This window comes from Neofelis nebulosa, chromosome 7 (assembly GCF_028018385.1).
Source record: "Neofelis nebulosa isolate mNeoNeb1 chromosome 7, mNeoNeb1.pri, whole genome shotgun sequence".
NCBI classification, from domain to species: domain Eukaryota; kingdom Metazoa; phylum Chordata; class Mammalia; order Carnivora; family Felidae; genus Neofelis; species Neofelis nebulosa.
Genome location: NC_080788.1, coordinates 39,722,448 through 39,736,699, shown reverse-complemented (window position 1 = coordinate 39,736,699; position 14,252 = coordinate 39,722,448). Strand labels below are relative to the sequence as shown.

General features: G+C 55.1%; 1 protein-coding gene across 13 annotated transcripts in view; it reads right to left on the bottom strand.

Annotated features, from left to right (window-relative positions):
* Positions 1 to 14,252, bottom strand: part of MEGF11 (multiple EGF like domains 11) — a 358,279-nt gene that overhangs the window by 227,445 nt on the left and 116,582 nt on the right. For all 13 annotated transcript variants that reach the window (XR_009264051.1, XM_058737313.1, XM_058737317.1 and 10 more), the window contains exons 2-3: positions 5,272 to 5,377; positions 917 to 1,018 (exon numbers count right to left, since the gene is read on the bottom strand). Coding sequence is in view for 12 of the 13 variants with exons in the window: in XM_058737313.1 (XP_058593296.1) it covers positions 917 to 1,018; positions 5,272 to 5,369 (200 nt within the window). In the remaining variant the exon portion in view is untranslated. The remainder of the gene's footprint in view (positions 1 to 916; positions 1,019 to 5,271; positions 5,378 to 14,252) is intronic.

Sequence of the window (14,252 nt, the reverse complement as noted above, 5' to 3'; positions counted from 1 at the left end):
AGGAAAGAAACCTAAGGGATGGCGTCCCCCTCATTCCCCCGCTTACCCTCAGATAATAGTGCCACCTTGCCGGATCTAACAGCTCGCTTTTTTCCATCTTCCCCTGTATTTTTCCCAGTATTTTCACATCCCTGACCTCACTGGACCCTGTGAGTAGGCAGGGCAAGGATCACTGTATGTTCGATGAGTACACTGGGAATCCCAAAATAAAGCAGCTTGCCCGGGGTCATCCAACAAAACGTGTTCTCTTCCTTCCTCTCCTCTCTGCCCCAGCAACATGAGAGAATGGCGTGACCTGCGGGGGGCGCTGCAGACAAGGGAGCAGGAGCCCCGTGCAGTCATTTAGACTGAGTGTCTCCCGTGGGCAGCCTGGCCAAGGTGCCGAGGGGGTGCCAAGTCCTAGCCTGAGCTCAGTTCTCCAAACCAGATGCCCTGGCATGGGGCTACCCCTGCTCTGAGGTTTCTGTCTTAGGTTGTATTTCCCCTTGAAGCTGACCCTGAGGCAAAGATTCAAGGACAAGGAGTTTATTTGGGAGGTAACGTAAGGAAGCCCTGGGAGGGGAGAGGGAAAAAGAGGGTGGAAGAGGCAGCCAATTCAGGGTATGCTGGGATATGTGTAGAATACGCCTCAAAGTTTTCCCCTCTGCCCTCCAGTGAGGGAACCAGGGGACTTATCCACCGACTCCCCACCACCTCTCGTTGGGTGAGAGACGCCCCCAAGGGCAGGAATTCTCTAGCACTTCTGCCCTACCCTGCCCATAAGCTTCTCTGGCCAGAGAGAAGCCCTCAGCAGGGACTCTCAGATGGCAGTGCATTGACTACGGCTGCTACAGGAGACTCTTACTACCCGGCACAAAGCCACACTCTGAGGGCTCAGCACCCCCTCCCCAGCCCACCCCCCGAGAGAGGTACTCACCGGTGCCTGGTGCACTTGAACCAGCTGAGGATATCTGTGCACCGCGTGTAGTAGATCTGGTCGAAGGGGTGTGCATATGACTCCTGGACGGTCACCGCATAGCTGAAAGTCAGGCGGGAGGACGAAGAAGCTATGGTCAGCACCTGAGAGGCTGAGCTGGTATGGGGTCTCCTTCCCCAGGGGAGCCGGGCCCACAGCCACGTGTCCAGGCGCTCAAACCTCCCCTCACCCCGCTATCCTCCTCCTGCCCTGCATGCCCTCAGCAATCAAACCTCCCCGACCCCAGGCTGGACCCAAGGCACATCCCTTATTGCCCTTTGGCCCGGTTCATTTTCTGAAATTCCAGTTCATTTATCAGAGAATGAACGAAGCAGAGTTTAGGTTTATTCTACGTGGCTCTGGAAGGCAGAGCCAACAAGTTTCAACATACTTTGTGTGGATCTCTATGGTTTTCAGCGCGTCTACAGGGAAGCCGACCCTTAGAGCAAAGTGGTCCCATTTCACAGCTGAAAAAGACTAAGGCTCAGGGAGAGGCCGGTTGCCCGGGCCACACAGCTGGTACCGATAACTGCGAATACTCATTAAAGGCCCTGTGTTAAGTGTTTGAGCTCATTTTAATCCTCACAATCTTCTAAGACAGGTGGCACTGCTAGTAGCCTTATTTTACAAACAGGGACAATGAACATCACAGAGACCAAGTGACCTCCCCAAGGTCACTTACCTTCCGCTCTCTTTTGTCTCCGGGATAGCTGGGGGAGCATCAAGGACATGCCCCAGATCCCCTAATCCAAGGAGCACCTCGTTATCCTGCCTGCTGGCTGTAAACCCGAACAGTGGGTAGAAGTCACAGAGGGGGGCGGATCTCAGCCTGACCCATATGTCTTTCTACCTGCCCGCCCCTGCCGGGAGTTGTATGAAAAGGCGGTCGAGCCGGGATGCTGAAGGGAAGATTCATGCTTGCTGTGCAGGCTGGGAGAGGGCCCCAGCTGAGACTTCAGGAATTCATTTTTATGTAGGTTGGTATTCCTCACCGCTTCCCCCCAGACGGCTCACTGACCTGGGCCAGATGGCTAGATCCAGGCTATAAAAGCCCGTCTGCTTTGCCTGAGGAAGCTCTTGGTTTGCTTGCAAGGGGGCTGAGCAGGCCAGCTCCCCGAGTGGGTCCACAGCAGGCTCTCTGATGCCCGAAAGGTCAAAGATCTAAAATTCAGAAAGCGGGGCCAGGAGCAGTCAGCAAGGCCCAGGGACTCGGGGTGCTGGGAAATTCTCTGGCTCTTTGAAGCACTGAGGATATGAGGGTCCCTGCTGAGCCTCTATCAGCCAGCAAGCAGCAATCGGAGACAGAGGCACACATCTGCGCAGACATGGGCCAAACCCTTTTTCATCTGCAGGCTCGGGGACACGGAGGCAGCTCGGCACCTACCCCTGACCTCCCACGGGCCCCTTCCAACTCTGAAATTCCACGATCCTATGCTCCCACAGGGCTACTGACTACCTCACTTAGGGCAGAAGAGTGACTGGATAAGCGTGCGTGGGCTCCGGGTCACCTTCGAACCCTGTCACTCGTTAGCCGCAAGTCCTCAGACATGTTATGTAACTCACGGAAGGCTCCGTTTCCTCACCTGTAAATCCATGGCAAATACTGCCAAGGGCTTCGCGCAGTTACTGTGAGGACTAAGAAAGGCAACAAGAGTGTCCATCTCTCAGGGTGGTGGGAAGGTAAAGTAAGATAACAAGTAAAATTGTCAGCGCAAGATAACACACGTAAAATTTTTAATGGGTGCACCGTAAGCGTCCAATAGACGCTGGCCACCATTGCTATACGACTGCAATGGTTCACCTCCTGTGCTACACATTGAGGTATTTCCTCCCCGGCTGTGGCGGGGAGAGGAGGAGCCAGACCACACGAAGAATGGGCTCCCCACCTTTGCTACGCACTCAGGGACTCAGGCACCCCTTCCCGTTCCGACACAGACAGTGGGTGCTCCGAGAAGAGGCATCAGCCCGACAGACGGGTGAGGAGAGTATCATGGGGGGAGCGGTCCCAGCTCTGCAGGGGGTCCCCTGGGCCGAGTGAGTCTGGCAGTGAGACCTTGAATCAATTCCAAGTCTCCGGGGCGAAGAGTGTGCCCCTGGTTTCGTGGCTGGGCGGTTTAACACGCTCGCTTGCCAATATGCTAATGAGGGACCAGATTAATCTTGTAGAACTGGGCTTTACCAGCCAGGGGAGGTCTTTGCGCTGGGTTTAATGGTGGAGGGGCATAATTAACAAGGAGCCTGCCAGAAGCGCTAATCCAGCTGAGAAAGTCTCCCTACGCGGTCTCTGGGGACCAGGGCACGTTTCCGGAATGATGCAGACTAAATCTGTCCATATGTAGTAGGCAGTGGAGCTCAGGTGGGCAAGCCAAGAAGAAGAAGGCACCCGGTGTCAGGGGGCACTGTCTGCGAGGCCTCCTCCCCCTTAAGGGTTGGAGAAGCACCAGGGGCCCCCAGACCTCACTTTAGCCATAGGGTCTGTCCTTGTCCTCCCATCAAATGATCACCTCTGCTGACAGCCCAATCAGCCTGAAATGCCAGCTCAGTGCAAGCTCAGTTCAGAGTGTTTTCCTATTCCCAGTTTATTAATGTTGCGGGGAGGGCGGGGGGTGAGGGCGGTTAGGAAATTAGAGAATTTGGTTTCAGTTTGAACAGATCCACAGTTGGGACTCAGAAGAGGGAAGTGAGGATGGGCCCTGCCATCAGGGAAGGCTCCCTGGAGGAGAGGGCCCAGTTAGAGGAGCTGGGGAAGGCAGCGAAGGGCGGACGGGAGGAGGTATCCTGGAGGTGGGGACATAGCACAGCGATCCTCAGGAAGCAACTATATCTCAGCCTCGGATCAGGTGGATAGTAGGGGGCTGTCGAGGCTGGGATCCGTCAACCAGGGAGGCTAGTGTGCAACTTCACCTGACAGCTCTCTCACCCTCTGGGAAAGAAAGGTTTAAATTCACCAAGACCAGAAGGGCAAGAAGCCCGAGTCACCTCAGAGCCATGTGGAAAGCTTATGAAAAATGCATATCCCTAGGCTCTACCCCAGACCTGTAGAATCAGAGTCTCCGGGGCCAGGACCCAGAACACTCCGTTTTCCACGCCTGCCTCCGCTGAGCCCGATGTGCTTTAAAGTCTGTGAGAACCGGTTCCTGCAAAGCCAGAGGCGTCACCAAGAAAAGACAACAATCGACTTTTGCGGTCGCGAAAGCCCATTCGTGACACCGGTACCCCGATCCTCCAACGTGCCTGTGAGGCCAGGGTAATTATTCTCCCCACGTGACAGTGGGGAAGCAGCCTCAGGCTGGTTCAGACACTGCCCCAAAGTCCTACAGCTGCCGGGTGACAGACTGGAGTGAACCAAGGTCCTCTCGTTGCAGACCTTGTGTTCTCCCCACTGCACCTAACCGGTGTCGGTTTGCTCCAGCGGACTCTGTGGGGACCCCCACGGAGCGCCCAGTCACTGCCGCACATGCTCATACTGGCGTAGGGGCACTCCCTCTGCGCCCCCAGACCCTCATCCCTCCAGGGCTTGGGGTGGCCTGGGCGGGCGGTGCCTTTCCCTGTCGCGGGGCCGGGACATTCACCCTCGCAAGCACGGAGCACGGCCAGCCCCACTCGCCTGTCCTCTACCATCTGCCTCCCCCACCAGGCCCTCATCTTAATTTTATTCATTTGATTTATTAACATCTAAGTGGCAGAGTCGTCCTGGTCAGCGCGGCCAATCAATTCCAGGGTTTAATTCGGTTTTTCCTGATTGGGTCTCCGGTCACTATCTTTCTGCTCACCAAAATCAATACTTTAACCTTGTACTTCAAAGTCGGGCTGTCTGCAGGGCCCTGGCCCATTCCCCACGGACCCAGTGCTGCAGCCAGGATGCGGCCGGCTCTTCTGCAGAGGCCCCGGGCCCCTCTTCCCCTGGTCCCCTCCTGCCCACACCAGGTGGGAAGCAGCAGCAACGGCATCTCAGCATCGGAGAATAGCACATCCGGATTGCGGTCACTCACCGCACCCCACCTGCCTGCGGACGGGCACTGAGCCCCGCTGGGCCTCTGGAAAATGGTCAGGGAGGGCCAGTGCGGGGAGGGACCGGAGTTCATTGTCATCTATCACACTGCATCACTAAGTCAACCCCCTCCCACAGCCCCGAGTCCCAGACAGAATCCATACTGCTTTGTCCTGTCTTCCAGCGTCTGTGCTGTGTCCCCAGCTGGACCACAGGCCCACGGTGGGCAGCTTCTGTACCTCCCGACTCCGCTTTTGTCCCAACAGTGCCAAGCCCAGGGTGAGGCCCTCGGGGAGTGCCTGGACATCTGAGATCCACATCTTACCTCTCCCAGTGGCTGCACACGTTGGGGTCCTCGGGGTTCAGGGAGAGGGCAGTTTGCAGGAGAGAGAAGACAGTGAGCCCTGTCACCGAGAGTGCCATCCCGGGCCCTGTGGGGGGTTGGGGGAGGGGACAAAGGAAGCAGCGTCATTAATCAGACCGTTTTCCCGGGCATCTGTTTGGCACGGAGACTTCTCACACGAAACAACAAAATAGACTTGCTAAGCAGACTAAGTTTCCCCCCAACGTCATGTAATGAGCATTTGATATTTCACACTCGCGGGCTTTGACTACACAGCAACACTTCACCAGCTCTGAGTAACCGGGGAGTGGGAAGCCTGAGTCAGGGAAAAGTTGAAATTCCAGGCCAGAGCTTCTGAAAGTTTTTTTGGCTCGTGGAACTCCTTTGAGAATCGCCGGAAAGTTCAAGAACTTCTCCCCAGAAAAATGCCCACATGCACAACATTTGGCTGCGCTACCGGGGTGTCCTCAGGCCCCTGAGCCCATCCTCGGACAAAGAACCCCTGATCTTTAAACGCAATGTCCTCCCTCTGCCCGTTCTCCCTCATCTCTGGTATGCTTGGAGCATCCAATTCTCTCCCTACTCCTTCCTGCAAAAAGGAAAGAGAAGAAAGGTGTCTGCTGTGGCCAGAGCTGGGAAGCTGAGCTGGGAAAATCCTTCCAGACCACCCAGAAGGCTGGACCTTGCTTCTCTTGCTGCTATGGGGTATCAGTCTCTGACTCCCACACTGATGCACACATCACTCGCACCGAGGGACGAAGGCCTGGTGAGGGGCTTTGAGGAAGCAGCTCATAGAGTTTGATCCAGGCCCCTGAAGTGACAGCCTGTGGCAGGTGTCAAGTGTACCTACACAGATGTCAACCCCCCAGGCTCCTTCCTGCCCTGGCTCCAGGACCCCACGACCCTACAGCCTTAGAGAACTGTCCAGGGCTCCCACCTCTGGGGGCGGGGGTGGGGAGGTTGGGGGCAAAGGGGGAGGGAAACTCACCCCAGGGAGCTGGAATTCATATGTGCTCAAACATCAGCTCTAAAATGAATGAACACTGTGGCTCAGAAAGATAGCACTATTTTTCATGTGTACACAGATGCTATCGTGATTTGCTTAAAAGCTTCACTGAATTCAGAGTAGCTTCTCTTCTCCGTCTGACACACTAAAAAACGCAGTTGCTAATAACTGGGGGCGGGGATGGTATAGAAAATATTTTGACGTTGGAAAGGGGTCCCCAGGCTTGAAATGGTTGAGGATCCAGTCCATTGGCCCTGAGCTCACCGATGAGGAAGTACTCACCCTACTCAGGGACAGACAAGAGTGACAGGGATGTCACACACACCCCCATCTGTACCCGGAGGGAAGCTAAAGAGAGCTCCTGTCTTTCTTCGTGAAAGGTTAAATGCTCTCCTCCCCATCCCCAGTAATTTCCTCACTAAACTCCTTCTTAGCAGCTCCTTCAAAGATAAACAAATTGTCACAAGTTCTGTACAACTGTGGGGGTCCAAATTAATGATTAATGAGGCTTTTCTGTTTGAGATCTGAAAACAATCTGGCTACACGTATTTTGGAAATCAGTTAGGAAAGAGAAAAGCAATTCTGGTGTTCCCGCTCAATTTGCAAAGTCCAGGAGTACGCAGGCCACAGCCACTCTTCTCCCCTCCCCACTCACACTCCCCCCCTATGTCCTTGGGGCCCCAAGGGGCCTCTCCACAGAGAGCTGGGCACAGCCTGGAGCCCACGCAGCACTGAGGCCGCAGGGCGTTTCAGCCCGTTCCCCTCTGAGAAGAGGAATCACAGTCGATCCCGGAAAGAGTCTGCCCGGACGTGGCATCATGTTTTAGGGAGACTCGTGTAGGAGAAGAATCCTCTTCCAGGGCGAGGGGGGCTGATCAGCCATCAGATAAATTAAATCAAGGAACAATGGAAGCGACACGGTGCTCCCAAAGGCACAGAGTCAGGATGCCAGTGGCCGAGAATGCCTCGTTCTGGTTCTCTCCACAGCCCTGTCTCATTAATTTGGTCACTCCTGTAATCTACAGCGATCTCCTGAGTGGACCTCCCGACCGCATCTTCAAACTTAGGAAGCTTAGAACATCAAAGGATAAAGTCACCTGGATTAGAAGAGAGTGTTCCTCTGGCCCCTTTGGATCCATGGTGACAGGAGAGGAGTGGAGGATGGAGGGAGCTGGATCGTTGCTAGAATTTGGGACATCTTTCCAAATGTTCCTGAAAACCTCCTCCCTGAGTCCGATCTGGGCAGGGCAGTTTAGCTGTCTCCCACCGGATATTGGGGCATAGAGGAGGGGGTGGGGGGGGGGCGGGTGTTTGAATAAGCACCCAGGAAGAGGAGGCAAGGACCCAGGCAGCTCGGCAGCCTCTCTCCTCTGTCCGTGTTGTGGCGTGAAGGCCAGCAGAGCAGGGAGGATTCGCATCCAACCCTTGAACAGCCCTGCCACCAGCATCCACGTGGTCCCCCATCTGAGGCCAAGTCTGCCTCTGTGGAAGTGTGGGAAGGGAGCTGAGAAGGATGGCCAAGGACAGCCAGCCTGAGCGTGGAAGGCTCCCCTCAGGTTCCCTCACCCTCACGCTTTCTCCCAGAACCCGGCCCAATCTACAAGATGCAACCTTATCACCCACACTTCCCGCCCTGGGCCACACTGGTCTCTCCCGCTCTTTTCTTCATTCACACTGGCCCCCTTGTCCTCAATGCCCCGACATTGTCAACTTTACACGTGCAAGTACTGTCAACTCGAGGTCCAGCTCAGGCCCCAGCCCCTCCTCCCCTTCAGGGCCTGGGCACCTACTGGGTGCCAGGCACGCTACACTCACAGAGCTTAGAGTCCGGGCCATGCGGCCCAGCGCTTACCAAGTCCCATCTCACGTGGACAGCTTTTCCAGCCTGTGTTCTTCATGTGTCGCATAACGCCTCAAAGGTGGGGTCGAGTCCTAGGTCAGACCAGTCAGTTCCTCTTGGTAACTGGTTTTAGAAGAAGTATTTCGAGGGGCACCTGGGTGGCTCAGTTGATTGGGCGGCCGACCTCGGCTCAGGTCATGATCTAGCGGTTTGTGGGTTTGAGCCCCGCATCGGGCTCTGTACTGACAGCTCAGAGCCTGGAGCCTGCTTCGGATTTTTTATCTCCCTCTCTCTCTGCCCCTCCCCTACTCCTGCTCTGTCCCTCTCTCTCTCTCTCTCTCTCTCTCTGAGAAGTATTTAAAAAAAAAAAAAAGACGAAGAAGAAGCTTTCTACTCATCTCAGACACTTCACTTGAGGCAGAGTGAAGAGAAGCCAGAAGGGAACCACCCCCACATGCGGGCAAACCCCTCGCCATGCACGTTAACGGGGCTTCCCGGGGCTCTCTCTCTCAAGAGGCTGGATCCCAAAGACATGTGCTCACAAGATGACTGAGGGAAAATCAATGCTGCCGCAGTGGTTATTAGGCCGACTCCATTCGGAGTGACAGAGGTTAACGTATCGGGCACCATCTGATTTAGGGCATTAATAATTAAATAAGAAAATGCCCCTGGTTTCACTTGGGGGCAAGGGAACATGTAAATAGATCAGCTGGTTCCCTTCCCTCTTGTCCATGCTCCCTGCATATTAAGGAGCAGAGGAAGAGAGTTGAGGTCCCAGCGATGGAGAAATTTCCTCCCTGACTGTGGGGTCTGGCTGCTTCGCACCCAGTGAGCCAGGTAGGAGGCTGCAGGGGAGAGAAGGTGGCTGGGAGATGAGTCTGCACACCTGCCCCCCGCCTGAACTGGTCATCCGCGCCCTCCTGGAACACCACCGGCTGGACCTGGGCTACACCGTGGACACAAAGAAATAGCACGCGTCAGCTGCCATCTCTTTGAGGAGCTAAAGAGGCAAGCGGTGAAGTCCCCCTGGGGGGCCCGTGGGGGACTCTGTGGAGCGGCCGGACTTAAGATGGACAGAACACGGGGGCGCCTGGGTGGCGCCGTCGGTTAAGCGTCCGACTTCAGCCAGGTCACGATCTCGCGGTCCGTGAGTTCGAGCCCCGCGTCAGGCTCTGGGCTGACGGCTCGGAGCCTGGAGCCTGTTTCCGATTCTGTGTCTCTCTCTCTCTCTGCCCCTCCCCCGTTCATGCTCTGTCTCTCTCTGTCCCAAAAATAAATAAAAAACGTTGAAAAAAAAAGATGGACAGAACACGGAGAGAGGGCGGGGAAGAGAGGGCATTTCGGCGGCAGGCACAGCATTAGCAAGTGCACAGGGAGGCAGGAATGTTCCATGGCGCTGGAGGCAGCAGAGAGATGACGTTGCGGAGCCGTGGGGGCCATGGGGGCAGCTTTGGGAGGTGTTTCCCAAACCAGGGTTCTGTGGAACACTAGTCCCACGAGCCACTGATAGAAATCTCCCAGAGCTTTCCACGAGTGAGTTAGTTCAGGAAATGCTGCACGCTTATGCCCGCATCTTAACTCTCCCAGTGTATCTCAGGCCCTGAGAAGACCCCAAGTAAAGAGACCTGCTTTTACTTTGTTTGATCCAGTGTTTTCCCTACAACCCCTTCTAGTCAATGCGCTAGGAGCAGAGGTCCTCAGAGGTCCATTTGGAAAACTCTGCTCCCCTCCATCAAGGGCAAGTGTGAAGGAAGCCCTGCTCCTATCAGCCTGCATCCTTAGAGTTGGTATTCATTTGTTTATTCTAACACTTGAGGGCCCCCTGTGCCTGGCACGTGGTGTTAAGGGGACCTGCCACTGGGTAACCTAAGAGACACTGACATCGTAGCAAAGGACCCCTCCTCCCAGCCAGGCTTATGTTCCAGTCTGGGTCAGCCCTGCAGGCTGGGCAGACCTTAGAGACGGCAGCGTCCTCGGGAGGCCTGCGCCTCCTGCCCAGGGTTCTGCCATCGCAGGCGCCCCTAGAGTCCAGCCTGAATCTCTGGCCAGACACCAGCTGCTCACATCAGCCAAGATGCATAAAACTAGGGCAGAGGCCAGACAGACAAACAGATGGCCTCTGCCCCGGGATCAGTTGCTATGACCTCACAGTCCATCTGTGCAAAAATCCTCCCCCACCTGCTTCGCTTCCACCACCTGCCTAGTCCTCCTGACTGTGCCGAAATCTTGGACACGGAAGCCTGGTCCACGTACCTGGAACCTGCTCTCTGTCCATCCCAGTCTCTTCCAGGGAGCCCTTCGTCCCCAATAAATTTGCAGTGGTGGCGGGGGTGGCGGTGGCTAGGCGCTAGTCTGTGGGTCCTGGGAGGTTTCCACTTGTACAACACTGGGCATCGATCGGTAGTGGCTGCTTGGAATGCAACACTGAGAAACGGGGGTGGAGTGGGAAAGCGTGCCATGATCGATTAGTAATGCCTGTCATAGGCACCGAGTGGGAGAGGGACACACAGTTGCCTCGCACTTGCCCCCGTCCTACACTGCTGATCAGTTATTAGTAGCTTTGGAAATTGCTCTTTTTCTATTTAAGCCATCCAGATGTGGCCGCAACTCTTCCCTCTGGGCCTTAGAACCTGCGCATCGTTTTCCCTCCCTTGATAGCACACTTTTAGGACACCCATCATGAGGACAGAGGCTGGGGTCTGGCGCGTGCATGTCGTCCTCAGCACCCAGAGCACCTGCCTGCACGTGGAGAGGGCTCAATACCCCTCGTCAGCCCATTATTGACTCTTCAGCTAAGCGCATCACCCAGCCTTTTGGCCAGCCCAAGCCTCAGGGCACATTGCTTGTGTCTGGCCTGACAGAGGCCACCAAAGATCTGTCCCAATGGCAGGTCATATACTGCACGGGACATTCCACACTGCGTTAACACTGCACCGCGGAGACATCAATCTGTTGGCAGTGGATACAGGGAGCACGGTGACATCCTGAGAGTGATTCAAAGCCTCCCGCCTGGGCCACCCCACCAGCGCGGGGGTACATCTGCTCCAGGGACCAGCACAAGGCGGGCATTGAAGCCTCCTCAATAGCTCAAGCTGCAACTTGGGACTGACGTATTCCGAGCGCCTCATGAAAAGGCGCTTTCAGACTCGGGAAGCAGCAGAAGCAGCCCCCGAACTGGAACTGATAAAGCAAACGCCTCACATCCCTCCCAGCATGTGGGTATAGAAAGAGAGATTTCTATCTTCTATTTATAGAACACACACACACACATAAATACACACGCTTCTCTATCTCTCTCTTTTTTTTTTTTTTTTTCGTGAATAAAACAAAACAAAAAGCCAAGTTTGCACCCAGAGGGGCAAATACCAAGGTTATCATCCTGTCTGGCAGGCCTTCCCCCTCATCTGCCCACGGATCTCCGAGCTGGTTCCCAGTCCCCAGGCCCCTCTCTATTTACTGGCCTTGCTGGGGTCTGATTAATGTGAGATGAAAAGCAGAGCTGAGGTCCGCCCGTAATTAAGAGGCTTCACCCTTTGCCTTGATGAGGCCTCCTGCCCTCCAGCAATCCCACCGGGGGCCCGGGTTTACGCCCAGAAGGCTTTCTAATCTCTCTGCACTTAAAAAGAAAAAAAGTTTTCAAAATAAATCCACAGCTCTTAATCTCCAAAAGAGTGATTCCCTGACAGTGAGGAGTGCAGCAGAAATTCCCAGTGCCAACACGGAGACCCTGCCAGGTGCCTGCCCACTGGGATAAATCAGAGAGGATTGCAAAGACATGGTAAACGTCCTCCTTGGAGTATGGGCTCAACCGCCCCGATAAATTCTACTTTCTCCTTGCCCGGGAAGCCTCGGGCTGCAAATCCTGAAAATGGCACCACGGAGGCCTACCATTCATCAGGGTCAAAAAGACGGTCCTGTCCCCTGCGCCCTTAAGCCCTATAGACCAAGCGGCCGTGGCATCAGCCAGGCTCGGAGAGAAATCACAGCATATCCCCAGGGAGGGGGAGGTGGGGGGGGGGGTGCGGAAACTGCTAAGTTGATAAAGCATCCCCCTTCCTCCCCCACTGGGTGCAGCCTCTGTGTTCTGGGCCCTCAATCCTTCCATTCCCAAACAGGCAGCAGAGGCTCCCCCAGCCTCCAGCCCCTCCAAAGATGAAGGGAGGAAACTTATCTGTGTTCTTAGGCCATTCCATTTCTCACAAAGCCATTATCTCCATCTTTCCATTTCTCCGCAAATCAGGGAGCACTCAGCTGGCTTGGCCAGCCCCGAGGCCGCCTGCCCCTCCCAGCCCACCCTCCCCAGGCCTACTCTGCTTCTCTCCCCCAACCCCTCCCAGGGCCACGGGGTTCTTGGAACCGTGCGAGTCCCACGTGCCCTGGCTTGAAATCATGGCTCCGTCCACACAACCCCCAAAGATAAGTCAGTCCCTCAGGGCCATACAGCCCCAAGGAGACTATCCCATTCCTTGCCACTCTGAAAACACATTTCTCGGACTACAGGATGCAAGCACAGGTGCCTGGATAGGAAGGCGCACTAAGGGACAGGGCCGTGGAGAATCACCGCCATTGGAAAATCAAGGGTCCCACGTAGGCTGAGGTGAGGATGACCGACTAAACAACAAGCCACACGGTATTAGAACAGGCACCGAGACCTGGGAGCTTCAACTGTCCAACGCCTCGTCCCCCAGGAGGGGGAACTGTCACCGGGTGGCTGGTTCAAGGTCACATGACACTCAGGGGGCAGAGCTCACGTGAAAGGGATAGCGAAGCCAGACTGACGTTGTTCGAATCCTGACTCCACGTCACTGGCTGTACAACCTGGATAAAATCATTCACCTGCCTTAGGGCTGAGTGTTTTACAGGGACCACATCAGGCACCGTCAACTTCACGGCGCTGTTAGGATACGAATGAGTCAGCAGGTAAAGCATTTGGCCCCGTATCTGGCACATGGAAGGTACCCAATAAAATACTCGTTTCCTCTCAACCCATATTCCCCCACCTCAAAGATCCGTCTAACTCTAGAATTCTGACTTCTAGAATTTCTAAGGAGCTGGAGAGGAAAAAAAAAAAAAAAAAGACACTGATGGAAAAACCCTCGGTGGAAAATCTAGGCTTGGCTGTATGGATTTGGTGACTACTGGGTCCGTCTTTGCTGTTCAATTGTCAAGACGGATCTCATCTTTCAACTACCGAGCACACGTTTATTGAACACTTGCCAGTCACTATGGACACAAAGATACTCAGGCAGGCCCCTGCCCCAAGACCACCAAATACTTGCTGGAGGGTGTGTGGGAATGGCTGTGACAGGGCCGTGGACCCAGGATGTGGCTTAATTCAAAGCACTGAAACCTTTCCCTGGCAGGAAGCCTCAGGCAAGTGTGATGGGATATCAGAGACCTTTGCGGGGATCAATGCGTAACAACCCCGCAGGTGCCTCCCACGTTGAATCTGGCCCATCTCTGTTCCCACTGCCTCTGAAGCCACTCTTAATCAGCACTGCCCGCTCTGGAGAGAGAACAGCCCAACCCCCCCCCCCCCCCCCCCCCCCCCGCCCCAGGATGCAAGGCAACCCCTTCTCCTTGGGTCTTCCCTCCTGAAAGCCAGCTCTGCTCAGGAGCAACTCAGCTTTCCACAGGCCCCGTTCCCCACACCCCCCCCCAACCCTGCCTGCTAAGGTCACTGACTTGCTGTGTGACCCAAGAAAGCTTGCTTTCCCTCCCTGAGCTTCATTCTCTGCTTGTCCCAAAGGCTGGGGTCAGATTGCATCATCTCCTGGACCCTTTGAGTTCTACAAGTTCACCTATAGTGTGTCTCCCTTTCCTGCCCTTCCTCTCCTCACATTTTTCTCTCTCTTACCCAACTCCCAACCCGGGGTTTGCCCCCATCTCCCCACAGCAAGGGGAGAGGCAGAGGAGGTAGGAGAACTGGAGTCTGATCCTGGATCTCGGAGAACTCATTTCACTGCTCCGAGCCTCCTTTTCCTCTTTGACTACGTGGGCAGGATGAGAGAACAACAGACTCTCAGGAGAATTAAACTGCAGTCCAGTACTGGGAACGCAGGGCTCGGTAGCATTGTGATGGTTGTGCGCCTTAGTCCCTGCCTCCTCCCTGCTCAA